At 38.0% G+C, this 12,785-nt stretch overlaps 2 protein-coding genes across 3 annotated transcripts; both read left to right on the top strand.

The window, feature by feature from the left end:
- The first annotated feature begins 5,914 nt into the window (after positions 1–5,914).
- Positions 5,915–7,635, top strand: Hacd2 (3-hydroxyacyl-CoA dehydratase 2). Of its 2 annotated transcripts, none has more exons than XM_019841542.2 (5): positions 5,915–6,149; positions 6,286–6,402; positions 6,491–6,725; positions 6,806–6,907; positions 7,021–7,635. In XM_019841542.2, the coding sequence occupies exons 1-5, from the start codon at positions 6,066–6,068 to the stop codon at positions 7,584–7,586; spliced, it is 1,104 nt and encodes a 367-aa protein (XP_019697101.1). In that variant the 5' UTR covers positions 5,915–6,065; the 3' UTR covers positions 7,587–7,635. The 2 variants fall into 2 exon arrangements, with proteins under 2 accessions (XP_019697101.1, XP_011139650.1); XM_011141348.3 differs by having other exon boundaries at positions 5,916–6,149; positions 6,803–6,907.
- Positions 7,636–10,367: 2,732 nt separating this feature from the next.
- mRpS24 (mitochondrial ribosomal protein S24) lies at positions 10,368–11,323 on the top strand. Its single transcript, XM_011141297.3, has 3 exons — positions 10,368–10,542; positions 10,674–10,854; positions 10,929–11,323. The coding sequence occupies exons 1-3, from the start codon at positions 10,516–10,518 to the stop codon at positions 11,216–11,218; spliced, it is 498 nt and encodes a 165-aa protein (XP_011139599.1). The 5' UTR covers positions 10,368–10,515; the 3' UTR covers positions 11,219–11,323.
- Positions 11,324–12,785: the final 1,462 nt, after the last annotated feature.

Below are 12,785 nucleotides of genomic sequence, written 5' to 3'. Positions count from 1 at the left end.
CGATATCTCCTAAACGGTTAGAGATACAGGCTTCGGACAGGTACCAAATTAAAGCCCTTTCAAAACCCTACATTTTGGACTACATGGACGACCCTCTACTCCCAGTAGAAGCGGAGATATCGACGGAGAAGCTGATATCGACGGAGAAAGGTTGGAAAACTTTAACCTTCGATATCTCCTAAACGGTTAGAGATACAGGCTTCGGACAGGTACCAAATTAAAGCCCTTTCAAAACCCTACATTTTGGACTACATGGACGACCTCTACTCCCAGTAGAAGCGGAGATATCGACGGATGAAGGCTGGATATCGACGGAGAAAGGTTGGAAAACTTTAACCTTCGATATCTCCTAAACGGTTAGAGATACAGGCTTCGGACAGGTACCAAATTAAAGCCCTTTCAAAAACCCTACATTTTGGACTACATGACGACCCTCTACTCCCATAGAAGCGGAGATATCGACGGATGAAGGCTGGATATCGACGGAGAAAGGTTAGAAAACTTTAACCTTCGATATCTCCTAAACGGTTAGAGATACAGGCTTCGGACAGGTACCAAATTAAAGCCCTTTCAAAACCCTACATTTTGGACTACATGGACGACCCTCTACTCCCAGTAGAAGCGGAGATATCGACGGATGAAGGCTGGATATCGACGGAGAAAGGTTGGAAAACTTTAACCTTCGATATCTCCTAAACGGTTAGAGATACAGGCTTCGGACAGGTACCAAATTAAAGCCCTTTCAAAACCCTACATTTTGGACTACATGGACGACCCTCTACTCCCAGTAGAAGCGGAGATATCGACGGATGAAAGGTTGGAAAACTTTAACCTTCGATATCTCCTAAACGGTTAGAGATACAGGCTTCGGACAGTACCAAATTAAAGCCCTTTCAAAACCCTACATTTTGGACTACATGGACGACCTCTACTCCCAGTAGAAGCGGAGATATCGACGATGAAGCTGGATATCGACGGAGAAAGGTTGAAAACTTTAACCTTCGATATCTCCTAAACGGTTAGAGATACAGGCTTCGGACAGGTACCAAATTAAAGCCCTTTCAAAACCCTACATTTTGGACTACATGGACGACTCTCTACTCCCAGTAGAAGCGGAGATATCGACGGAGAAAGGTTGGGAAAAACTTTAACCTTCGATATCTCCTAAACGGTTAGAGATACAGGCTTCGGACAGGTACCAAATTAAAGCCCTTTCAAAACCCTACATTTTGGACTACATGGACGACTCCCTACTCCCAGTAGAAGCGGAGATATCGACGGATGAAGACTGGATATCGACGGAGAAAGGTTGGAAAACTTTAACCTTCGATATCTCCTAAACGGTTAGAGATACAGGCTTCGGACAGGTACCAAATTAAAGCCCTTTCAAAACCCTACATTTTGGACTACATGGACGACTCTCCTACTCCCAGTAGAAGCGGAGATATCGACGGAGAAAGGTTGGAAAACTTTAACCTTCGATATCTCCTAAACGGTTAGAGATACAGGCTTCGGACAGGTACCAAATTAAAGCCCTTTCAAAACCCTACATTTTGACTACATGGACGACTCTCTACTCCCAGTAGAAGCGGATAGACGGAAATGATATCGACGGAGAAAGGTTGGAAAACTTTAACCTTCGATATCTCCTAAACGGTTAGAGATACAGGCTTCGGACAGGTACCAAATTAAAGCCCTTTCAAAACCCTACATTTTGCACTACATGGACGACTCTCTACTCCCAGTAGAAGCGGAGATATCGACGGAGAAAGGTTGGAAAACTTTAACCTTCGATATCTCCTAAACGGTTAGAGATACAGGCTTCGGACAGGTACCAAATTAAAGCCCTTTCAAAACCCTACATTTTGGACTACATGGACGACTCTCTACTCCCAGTAGAAGCGGAGATATCGACGGAGAAGCTGGATATCGACGGAGAAAGTTGGAAAACTTTAACTTCGATATCTCCTAAACGGTTAGAGATACAGCTGGACAGGACCAAATTAAAGCCTTTCAAAACCCTACATTTTGACTAATGGACGACTCTCTACTCCCAGTGAAGCGGAGATATCGACGGAGAATATAAGGCTGGAAAACTTTAAACTTCGATATCTCCTAAACGGTTAGAGATACAGGCCTGGTCTGGCACCAAATTAAAGTCCTCTCAAAACCCTACATTTTGCCGTAAGTGGCGACTCTCTACTCCCAGTAGAAGCGGAGATATCAACGCAGAAATGTTGGAAAACTTTAACCTTCGATATCTCCTAAACGGTTAGAGATACAGGCCTGGTTCTGGCACCAAATTAAAGTCCTTTCAAAACCCTACATTTTCGACTACATGGACGACTCTCTATTCCCAGTAGAAGCGGAGATATCGACGGAGGAAGGCTGGATATCGACGGAGAAAGGCTGGAAAACTTTAAACTTCGATATCTCCTAAACGGTTAGAGATACAGGCCTCGTTCTGGCACCAAATTAAAGTCCTCTCAAAACCCTACATTTTCGACTACATGGACGACTCTCTACTCCCAGTAGAAGCGGAGATATCGACGGAGGAAGGCTGGATATCGACGGATAACGGCTGGAAAACTTTAAACTTCGATATCTCCTAAACGGTTAGGGATACAGCCCTTGTTCTGGCACCAAATTAAAGTCCTCTCAAAACCCTACATTTTGCCGTAAGTGGCGAATCTCTACTCCCAGTAGAAGCGGAGATATCAACGCAGTAATGTTGGAAAACTTCGATATCTCCTATACGGTTAGAGATACAGGCCTGGTTCTGGCACCAAAATAAAGTCCTCTCAAACCCTACATTTTCGACTACATTGACGACTCTCTACTCCCTGTAGAGGCGGAGTTCTAGATAAAACTTATCTAGAATTATAGAACTTAGAAATCTATCTAGAACTCTAAAAAAATTGTCATTTTTTACATAATGAGGGGCGTCGTGAAGTTGGCCCTCCGATTTTTAAAATGGTATTTTCTCTACTTTAAATGACGGAACTCTTTCTATAAAGGATTGCGAACTCTAGAACTCTGCAAGGGGCATTCAGAACTCTAATAATTTTTTTCAAATTTGAAGAATGAAGGGTCATCTTCGTAGAGGTGATGGAGCGAACACATTCTCTCTCTCTCTCTTTAGCTTGGCTCGTCGAACAAGTCGAGCGATGGGCGGGGTCTCAGAGGAAGTGTCATCGACGAAACGTGCAATGCTTGCGATGCTCGTGTGTTGTATGCAATACGTGCATTTTCTTAAAAAATGAAAAAAAGTTTATTGTGATACACTTATGTTGTATGCAACACGTGCATTTTCCTACAAAACGAAAAAAAAATGATTGGCGAAAAAGGACAACGCCGACCGCCAAGGAGATGCGAACCACCGATCTCAACCCCGCGAGTCCAGCGTACTTCCACCAAGCCACACGCTCTTTGAGAAGCTCGCTCCTTCATTTGGTTCATGAATTACTCGTGATTTTCAATCGCGACTTTCTTACAAACTCTTCAATGCTACGCCGTATCTTTAAGTGCAATGTTAATTTGTCATGCAAATCTATCGACACAACGAGTTTTTGTCAAAATCGATTGCTGTTGATCATCTCGTTGGATTCACGCCGAGAGTGAAACGTCAGTCTCGGCCGTGTGTCGGGAAGCACAATCTCGGCAACGTTGCGAATCAGAGCGAGATGGAGAGAACACATTCCCTCTCTCTCTCTCTTTCGCTTGGCTCGTCAAAACAAGCCGAACGGAGGGTGGGATTTCAGACGGATAGACGGGAGCAGTTTCTCTGTGTGTGTGTGCCGACTACATTCTTACATAGAAACGTACGGCAATTGAAAATGTTTAAGCATATACCCTGAGATTCTATCTGTTGCATATGACACGTGTGTGTGTGTGTGTGTGTGTGTGTGAGTGCGTATATGCACACGTACGTCACGCACACTTTCAATGCAACACATGCACACGGACACAACTGCGCTAAAAAACGCCTGCCGGAGTATAAATAAATACTAACGTAACGCTGAAATATTTTGGAAAAATAATTTTGGGTACACACAAAATATTATCTTATTATCATATATTTATATATCGATATAAATCGTATATAATCTTCATGATATTAATCATATACAATCTCAATTCTTATTTTAGTGCATGTTAACATGTTCATGTTACAAATGCATAACAATGCGCGAGACCGTGCTTGTCAAGTACGCTATTGTGGTTGTAGCACGGACATAAACCGCCTGAGAGTGGATGTAGCACGAACAGCCACCAGATGCAGGTTTTACCGTCAAGACCTAAAAGTGGATGTAGCATCGTAGTTCCCCTCTCAAAATGGATGCAGATAGCGCCCATTCCCAGTGCGAAAAATCGGTGCCGCCGAAAACGCCGTGTTGGCCGCTCTCAGCTTCCTCTCTGGTAAAAGGCGTAGGTAAGATGCACTTTAAAGCTCGTACCACATCGTCTTTTGGAGATTGAGGACTGTGAATAGGAATCTAACGCTCGACCAATCGGGACAAAACGGGTTGAAATTAAGCTCTCACCCGATTGGCGAGATAAACGATAATTTATTATGGATAGATAGATATATCTATCTATCCATCTATCTATTTATCTATCTATCCATCTATCTGTCTATCTATTTATCCATCTATATCTATCTCTATATCTATCTATCTATCTATTTATCCATCTATCTTTTTTCTTCCTATGTATCATTCTAACCTATCCTGTTCTATCCATATTTCTTGCAAATGCAAACAATTAATATTACATTAATTTTTATATTAAAATATATTTTTTATACTATAACATGCTGAATTAATAATTAATAAAATTCAATAGGTTATACTATAAAAACAAACACTTACGTAAAAAGATTATTATATTATTAAAAAGTTTGCATTTATTTTTTGACGGAGATCACCATTTTCTCGCGGTTTCCGTTGAGCAACAATATGCACGTTATCTATTCGTAAAATTAAATAATAAAGTTGTAATTGAAATATGATAATAAAACTAATTTCTTCTTTTACTAGACTAAATTTATTTTTGCTACGAAAAGAAAAATGTAACAATGGAATATCTTTTACAAAACAAATAACATTTCATTTAATTTTTAATTTAAATTTATTAGCATAAATAAATTATTCTGTCATATACTTTAATAACAAATCATTTTTAAAAAATGTATATATTGGCTAAGAGTGAATTTCTATTAACTTTTCGTCTCTCATTATAATTCTCTCTTCTTTATTTGTGCATTAATACTAAATATTCTTTATATACATATACACTATATATGTGTCATTTATTTATATATATATATTGTCATGTAATTAATATATTTAACCAAGCCGTAAGAACACGAGAAGAGAGGAGAGCGAGCAAGTGCGCGAGAGAGAAAGAACGAGCGAGAGAGAGAGAGAGAAAGAGCGAAGTATAGGAGTAGCAAGAAAAATCTCGCGGCTCACGCAGTCAATAAGCTAGACGAGCGGGAAAGAAACAGATAATATGTCGACGCTCGTCTAGTCTCCTATGTGCTACCTCGCGTGCGTGAAAAATAATTCCTCGCTTCGCACGTTCCCTTGACACGAGACGCTACCGCGTTTTTTGATGTCTCTGGAGCGTGAAAGATGAAAGAAAAGCGGAGAGATGTTCGCTTAGCGATAAGATCGCTGCTACCTCGCCTCGTGTTTACTGCCGCGCGCCGCTCAGTAGTGAGACAAAGACGGAACGATTGTCTGTCGTCTGTCTTTTTCTAATTTACTATCCATTGCATGGAAGTAGTACGGACACGAACCTAGGCGCATTTTACTTTTATCACCGTGAAAGTGCACCTAGCGGACGTAGTTTAGGCGCATTTTGGTCAGATGGCGTATCTAAAATGCGCCTAGCCGTATCCCCCGAAATACGGCCGGTGGCCGCTTTCATTCTTCTCTCTGGTAATAGTATATATATGCTGTTATAATCGATATGTTTTTAAATGGTACGAAAGGGAGGAAGCACTGTTCGAATAGTACGGGCAGCTAATATATCCATTGTCATCACATTGCTGTTTTGCAATGTCTAATACACTCACGCCCTTCGTATATTGGGCTCAGACAGAGAGTCAAGTCACATTAAAAGTAGATTTGACTGATGTAAAGGTATGATATATATATATATATATGTTTAATCTATGTATATAGAAATATTTTTTTAATTTTACAAATATTTGAAAGCATATTTCAATAAAGTAATAATTTGATATCATAACATAATCTTGGTGAAAATACTTTACAGGATCTTAATGTTGACATACAGAATAATCTGCTGAAAGTTACAGCTTATGGACAAGGAGCTAGGGGTTGGAATAACTACAGTTTCAGCCTGAATCTTCATTCACCTATCAATCCAAATGTATATATAATGATACTGCACCAAATTAATTATATATATTTTATATATGGATTTATATTAGGAAGCTTATGTGTATCATTTATTACAGGAGAGTAATTATAAAGTAATCGATCGTCAAGTTGATTTCATGTTAAAAAAGAAGTCCAATGGTTGGTGGCCAAGATTAATAAGTTACCCACAGAAGCCTTCGTGGCTTAAGATTGATTTTGATAAATGGAAGAATGAAGACATGGATGATAATGAGGACGAAAAACGAGATATTTGTTACGACTATCCTGACACATTTGAAAAATTACTCACAGAAGAATTTGGATATAAAAAAGGTATATATTGTATAAGATAGTATTATCCAAATGATATTATGATGCTGTTATCATTGTCTTTACCTCTTTCTTTTCAGAAGAATATGCAAAAGCATATCTAGTCATATATAATATCTTCCAATTTGTTGGCTTTTTCTACGTGATTGCTGTAATGGGTATACGATTTTCACGGGATGGCCCAGGTATATTTACATATATTAAATTATATGCTTTTCTAGAACATCTGTACAAAAGATCTAGTCTCCGTCTCATTGAAAAAAACCCAAAGTATATAAAATATCATATTTTTTTCCAGATTCCATGACTGACACATATATGGTAGTTGGCAATCTATTCAAGTCTATACAGCTTTTACAATTTTTAGAGGTAATGCATCCTTTATTTGGATATACAAAAAATAGCTCACTTATATCTTTTATGCAAATTGGAGGCAGAATATTTATATTATTTTGCATGATTGATGCTGAGCCCCGTATCCAGAATAAACCCATTATTTTTTACCTATTTCTTATATGGAGTATGGTAGAAATTGTCAGATATCCATATTACATTACACAGCTATTAAATATTAAAGTATCCTTCTTAACTTGGTTGAGATATACATTATGGATTCCACTGTACCCATTGGGTTTCTTATGTGAAGGTATTATAATATTTCGGAACATTCCATACTTTGAAGAGACTAAAAAATTCAGCATCTTTTTACCAAATGCTTATAACTTTACTTTTTACTTACCATCTTTTCTGAGAATTTATTTACTCCTATTTTTCTTACCTAGTTTATACACGGTAATGAGTCATATGTTACAAATGCGCAGTAGCAAACTTAGAAATTCTAACATTAAAAGGGCATATACATAAGTACATCGTGGTTAGTTTTAAACTATATAATTGTAATATTGGTGATGTTTCCCTCTTTTTAATTAAATATTAAAATAATATATTAATATAATGGTATATAAAGCTATTTCCTCTAAAACAGTAAAATATCTTATTAACTGTAGATTCGTTATTCAATTTGTAATTTTTCTCAATAAAAATATGAAAAAAAATGATTTAAAATGGTCAAATAAGCAGCTACAATAAATTTACGAACTAGACTATTTATATCCTATAAATATAAGTATTGTCGAAAAAATTCTGTTGAAGGGAGTCATATTAAAAATAAGTTTTTAACTTGCGGTTGCTTGTAAAACTCGAGAACAGATTACCAGGTATGTAAATATGAAACCGGAATTTTTGTATAGAAAATACACGTTTATTGTATAAAAATGATGAAAAATATTTTATTTGAAATATTGCCCATCGCTAGCTATACATTTTTCCGACCTGTCTGACAATTTGTGGATGCCACACCAAAAAAACTGTTGCTCTTTTGAGGCAAACCGGTCATCGAACCATTTTCGTAAGAAGTGAAGCGCTGCTCAGCAAGTGCGTGTCCCATCGATGCAAATAAGTAGTGATCGGACGGAGTCAAGTCTAGTGAGTAAGCCGCATGCGAAAGTATTTCTTAACTAAACGTCTCAATCGTTTCCTTGACCAGTTTTGCTGTGTGTGATGGTGCATTATCATGAAGCAAAATCACTTTGTGTTGCCTTTTTTGATATTCTGGTCGTTTTTCACGCAAAGCTTGATTCAAATCGATCATTTGTTGTCGGTAGCGTTCAGTATTGACGGTTTCGCCAGGTTTTAGCAGCTCATAATAGATCACACCCTTCTGATCCCACCAAACACAGAGCATTGTCTTCCGTCCATAGTGATTTGACCTTGCAGTCGATGTCGATGGTTCGCCTGGAGTTACCCATGATCTTTTACGCTTAGGATTCTCAAAATATATCCACTTTTCATCGCCAGTCACAATTCGATGGAGAAATGACTTTCTTTTGTACCTGGCGAGCAGGATTTCGCCGCAAGTGGTTTTTCGGTTTTCCTGCTCGGTCCTGTTTTCGGTTTTTCGGCTGTCTTTTATTCAGTTCATGTGGAACCCATCTTCCCATCTTCTGGATCTTTCCCATGGCTTTCAAACGTATGGCGACGGCTTCTCGTGACACATTTAATTGATTCGCGAGTTGTTGTTGCGTTTGAGCGTCATTCTCATCCAACAATACTTGCAATTCGCTGTCTTCAAACTTTTTCGGTGGTCTTCCACGTTCTACGTTTCTCACGTCAAAATCGCCATGTTTGAATTTTTTAAACCACTCAAAGCACTGTGATTTACCAAGAGCATGCTCGCCGTAAGCTTCGACAAGCATTCGATGCGATTCTGCAGCAGTTTTCTTCAAATGGTAACAGAAAATCAATGCTGTCCGCAAAGCGTAGCTTCCAGGCGCAAAATTCGACATGTTCAACGCTATTACAAACTATGCTGTTGTATGGAACTCGTATTATTGTGAGTTGAAAATCTTTGTCAGATGTCAACAAATGGAAATGGCGCCAATGACGCGGTTTGATGGTAACTACGGCTGCGTTCCGAAATTCACTGCCAGTACTGAAAATACATAGTTTGTGTCACGTATACTATAGAATTTCAGTGCTGGCAGTGAATATCGGAACGCAGCTTACATTGATAGCTAGGGCCATCTATGGGCAAATTCCGGTTTCATATTTACAGACCTGGTATTTATATCCTATAAATATAAGTATTGTCGAAAAAATTCTGTTGAAGGGAGTCATATTAAAAGTAAGTTTTTAACTTGTGGTTGCTCGTAAAACTCGAGAACAGATTATATAACTTACTATCATATTGCGGTAGTTTATTCAAATAACGTCCTTTGAACGAATATGCAATAAAAAGATGAGATAACATCACGCATATACTTGTATCTCTGCCACGCTCCCTCTGAAGCGTGGTCTACAATGGCAATAAGCAGTAAGAAGTAAGCGTAAGCGGTAAGAAATAAACTAATCACAGTCGATTATGACAAAAATAATCAACTGTGGTTGGTCCATTTCTTACTGTTTACGCTTACTTCTTACTGCTTACGGCCATTGTAGACCACGCTTTTCATTCTCGTGTCTTGCAACCTTACAGCCTTATACCTCGTCTACAAGAAGTCCAGAAGTCATAGAGTCGTAAGTCGTACAAATTGACCAATCGCGGTCGATTATTTTTCTCTTACCGGACTATGATTGGTCAATTTCTACGACTTACGACTCTACGCTTCTATTGTAGACGAGGTATTAGTGCAGCCAGTTCAGCAGTAGAAAACAAACCTTGTATTTCAGTGGTATCGAATTACACACCAATTTATGGCTGCGTTCCGATATTCACTGCCAGCACTGAAATTCTATAATATACGTGACACAAACTATATATTTTTAGCAGTGGCAGTGAATTTCAGAACGCAGCATATATAGACCTTTAAAAAGCACTTACAACAGAAAAATGGCGTGTGAGAACTATACACCCATATTCATAGACTGCGTTCCGAAATCGACTGCCAGTACTGAAAATATATAGTTTGTGTCACGCATACTATAGATTTTCTACTATAGAATACTGGCAGTGAATTTCGGAACGCAGCCATAGTCAGGCTTTATATTTATAAGACTTCCTTAAGTTTATCTTCAGATGGTTTGTAGCCAATAAAATAATCCATGGAGCATCTAAAGATGGATATAAGGAGGTCTCAAATATAAGGTCTGATTATGAATACGGATAATAGTCTTATAGTTCGGAGCCAGATATAGAACCAATCAACCAAACAACTAATGTTGCGTATCAGTAAATTGTGTATCTTTTTATATTTAGCAATTATTTGAGGAAACATCAGGGTGTCACTGCAGCAAAATGATGTCATTACAATATATGAAAAATGTATTAAAATATGACTCAGAAAATTATATCGAAAATGAGTTTTAATTTAATGTTCTATTATAACCTATCTATAACGATAAGATGCGTATTATTTTATGAATAAATGATTATTTTACGTTGGCAATTCTTAGGTTTTAACTATCGCTCAACAATCCCTCACAAGAAGACATTTCCATGCAAGTGCGATCGTCAATAAATCCCAATCTGGATGTTATAAAGTAACAGTCAAAAAAGATAGACCACTGACGTATGAAATGGCAAATCCACCTCATTATATTGCTCACAGAAAGTCTTGGAATTCTTGGAACACTTGTAAGTATGCAACAAATCTGCTTCTTCATTCCTTACCCATCTTTATGGTATGTATTATTTCTTTTTTTTTTCAGCCAACATTAAGGATGGCAACAGACCATCTGAAACAGCTGTAGAAGATTTATTCATTCGATATTTTATGAAAGGTACTTGGCACAATTTGTTTGCTAGTGAAGTCATCATTAAACGGCAGCACAATATCATTAGGATAGCTGGAATCATCACCCGTACGATAGCACCTACCAAAATATATTTCTTAACTGGTTACACAGAAGAGTTCCTAAGCTTTTGGCTACAATGTCCCATTAAATTAGAACTGGTATCAACTAATAGCCATAAAGATGTAATATTTAAATATATATAAAATATAAGTAATGTAAAAAAATTAGGGATTTGTGTACTATTGCAATATTTGTTATGGTTAATTTTGCGCAATACACAATAAATTCTGACATGATATGTAACGTGACATTGCTTTGTTATAATTTAACTGTCATGTATACTCAAGTAGACATTATTAATTAAAATATATATGATAAATATGCACATGAAGAATAAGTGTACACGTGTAACATTTGCAATTGCCAATACTTTCGACGAATGAAGGTCGCGAACGGTCTTGAAGTTTCTCACTGTGTGGAGGAGAACTGAAAGAAATGACAAAGAAGATTGCCTCGTGCTTGTTTTATTCCTTGCACTTATCTTCCATTTATTTTGCATTACTTATATAATAAATCGTTACATTCGGTCATGACTCAAACGCAGCCCATATACAATCATTGCATCTTCAATAAAAAGAGAAATTATACAGCACACCACAGAAGGAGGGAGGTTCTTTGTCCGGGTGAAAAACTGAAAGGATATTCAAAGAGCAGACTCGACGGAGCGTTCGAAACTCGTGTGATATACAGTCGTAATAATTTTACATTAATTCTCTATTAGACCGCACTCTCTCTCCTTCGTTTCTTTATTTTTTTCATTTTCGTTTCTTTTTTTTCTCTTATGCCTTTGCAACTTCTACATTTTTCGTTCAGCCATTCAATCAGGACCGTGTATAGCTGCTACATTTGTACTTTTTATTTTTCTCGTGTTTCATTGTGAATATATTTTATTCTCTATGTGAGTGTCCGATAAGAGGAAAAATGCTATTTACTTCATGTCCACGCTGATAACTCGCCTCCTCCGCCTGTTCCGTACATCGCGATCCGGATACTGTTGTTTAGCATCCGGGTATTGTTATTTAGCCCCGGTAGTGCTTGTTCGTTGTCTCGAATATTATTCAAAATGACAGACAGACAGCCGAGTATGGAAATTCTATTTGATTTATATCGACAGATGTAATCGCAGAATCGGATGCGTACCAAACTCGAGACAGAAGGATACGTATATATATATGCCGATTGCAATTAAACAATTAACAGTCGCGAATTCGATTTCGAGCGCAAACATAACAATCTCTCGTTCGTCAATCAAGAGTGTACCTTTACTTCGCACGAGGATCAAGCAATCAAATCTCGTCCACGACGAGAAATGCCGATACTACCCTTGGCACTTCCGTTGGCAGATGAGTGACAGTATATTTTTTTTCGAAGAGAAAAAGAGAGAGAGAGAGAGAGAGGAAGAGAGATAGAGAGCCTACACGAAACCTGATTGAATCCGCGAATTTTTAAGCGCTGAGATGTAATTGATCTTACGACGGACGCAACAATTGTGTTCCAAGGTCTACGACGTTTTTTTTTTGATCGCTCTTTTTATAAAAGTACAGGCTGAAATGTGCTGTGCTCGTCTTATTCTTACAATATACTAGTGTAACTGTATATCCTCTTAACTATGGAAGTCAAAGTATGACGCTGTATCACACAATACCCACGTGGAATAACAAGTCGCGAGCGCTTTCTCCTCCTTCCCCCCTCCCCCGCGCCACTCTTCGA

The sequence above is a fragment of the Harpegnathos saltator genome, unplaced genomic scaffold, assembly GCF_003227715.2.
Source record: "Harpegnathos saltator strain DR-91 unplaced genomic scaffold, Hsal_v8.6 scaffold154, whole genome shotgun sequence".
In the NCBI taxonomy this organism is placed as follows: domain Eukaryota; kingdom Metazoa; phylum Arthropoda; class Insecta; order Hymenoptera; family Formicidae; genus Harpegnathos; species Harpegnathos saltator.
The sequence above is the reverse complement of the archived record's forward strand: the minus strand, read 5'-3'. Positions and strand labels throughout refer to the sequence as shown.

Coding starts and splice junctions, on each gene's coding strand:
- mRpS24 (XM_011141297.3), top strand. CDS start 10,516: ATGATGTCATTACAATATATGAAAAAT. Junction 10,543..10,673: donor CATTACAATATATGAAAAAT/GTATTAAAATAT, acceptor GGCAATTCTTAG/GTTTTAACTATCGCTCAACA. Junction 10,855..10,928: donor TTGGAATTCTTGGAACACTT/GTAAGTATGCAA, acceptor TTTTTTTTTCAG/CCAACATTAAGGATGGCAAC.
- Hacd2 (XM_011141348.3), top strand. CDS start 6,066: ATGTCTAATACACTCACGCCCTTCGTATATTGGGCTCAGACAGAGAGT. Junction 6,726..6,802: donor AGAATTTGGATATAAAAAAG/GTATATATTGTA, acceptor CTTTCTTTTCAG/AAGAATATGCAAAAGCATAT. Junction 6,908..7,020: donor ATTTTCACGGGATGGCCCAG/GTATATTTACAT, acceptor ATTTTTTTCCAG/ATTCCATGACTGACACATAT.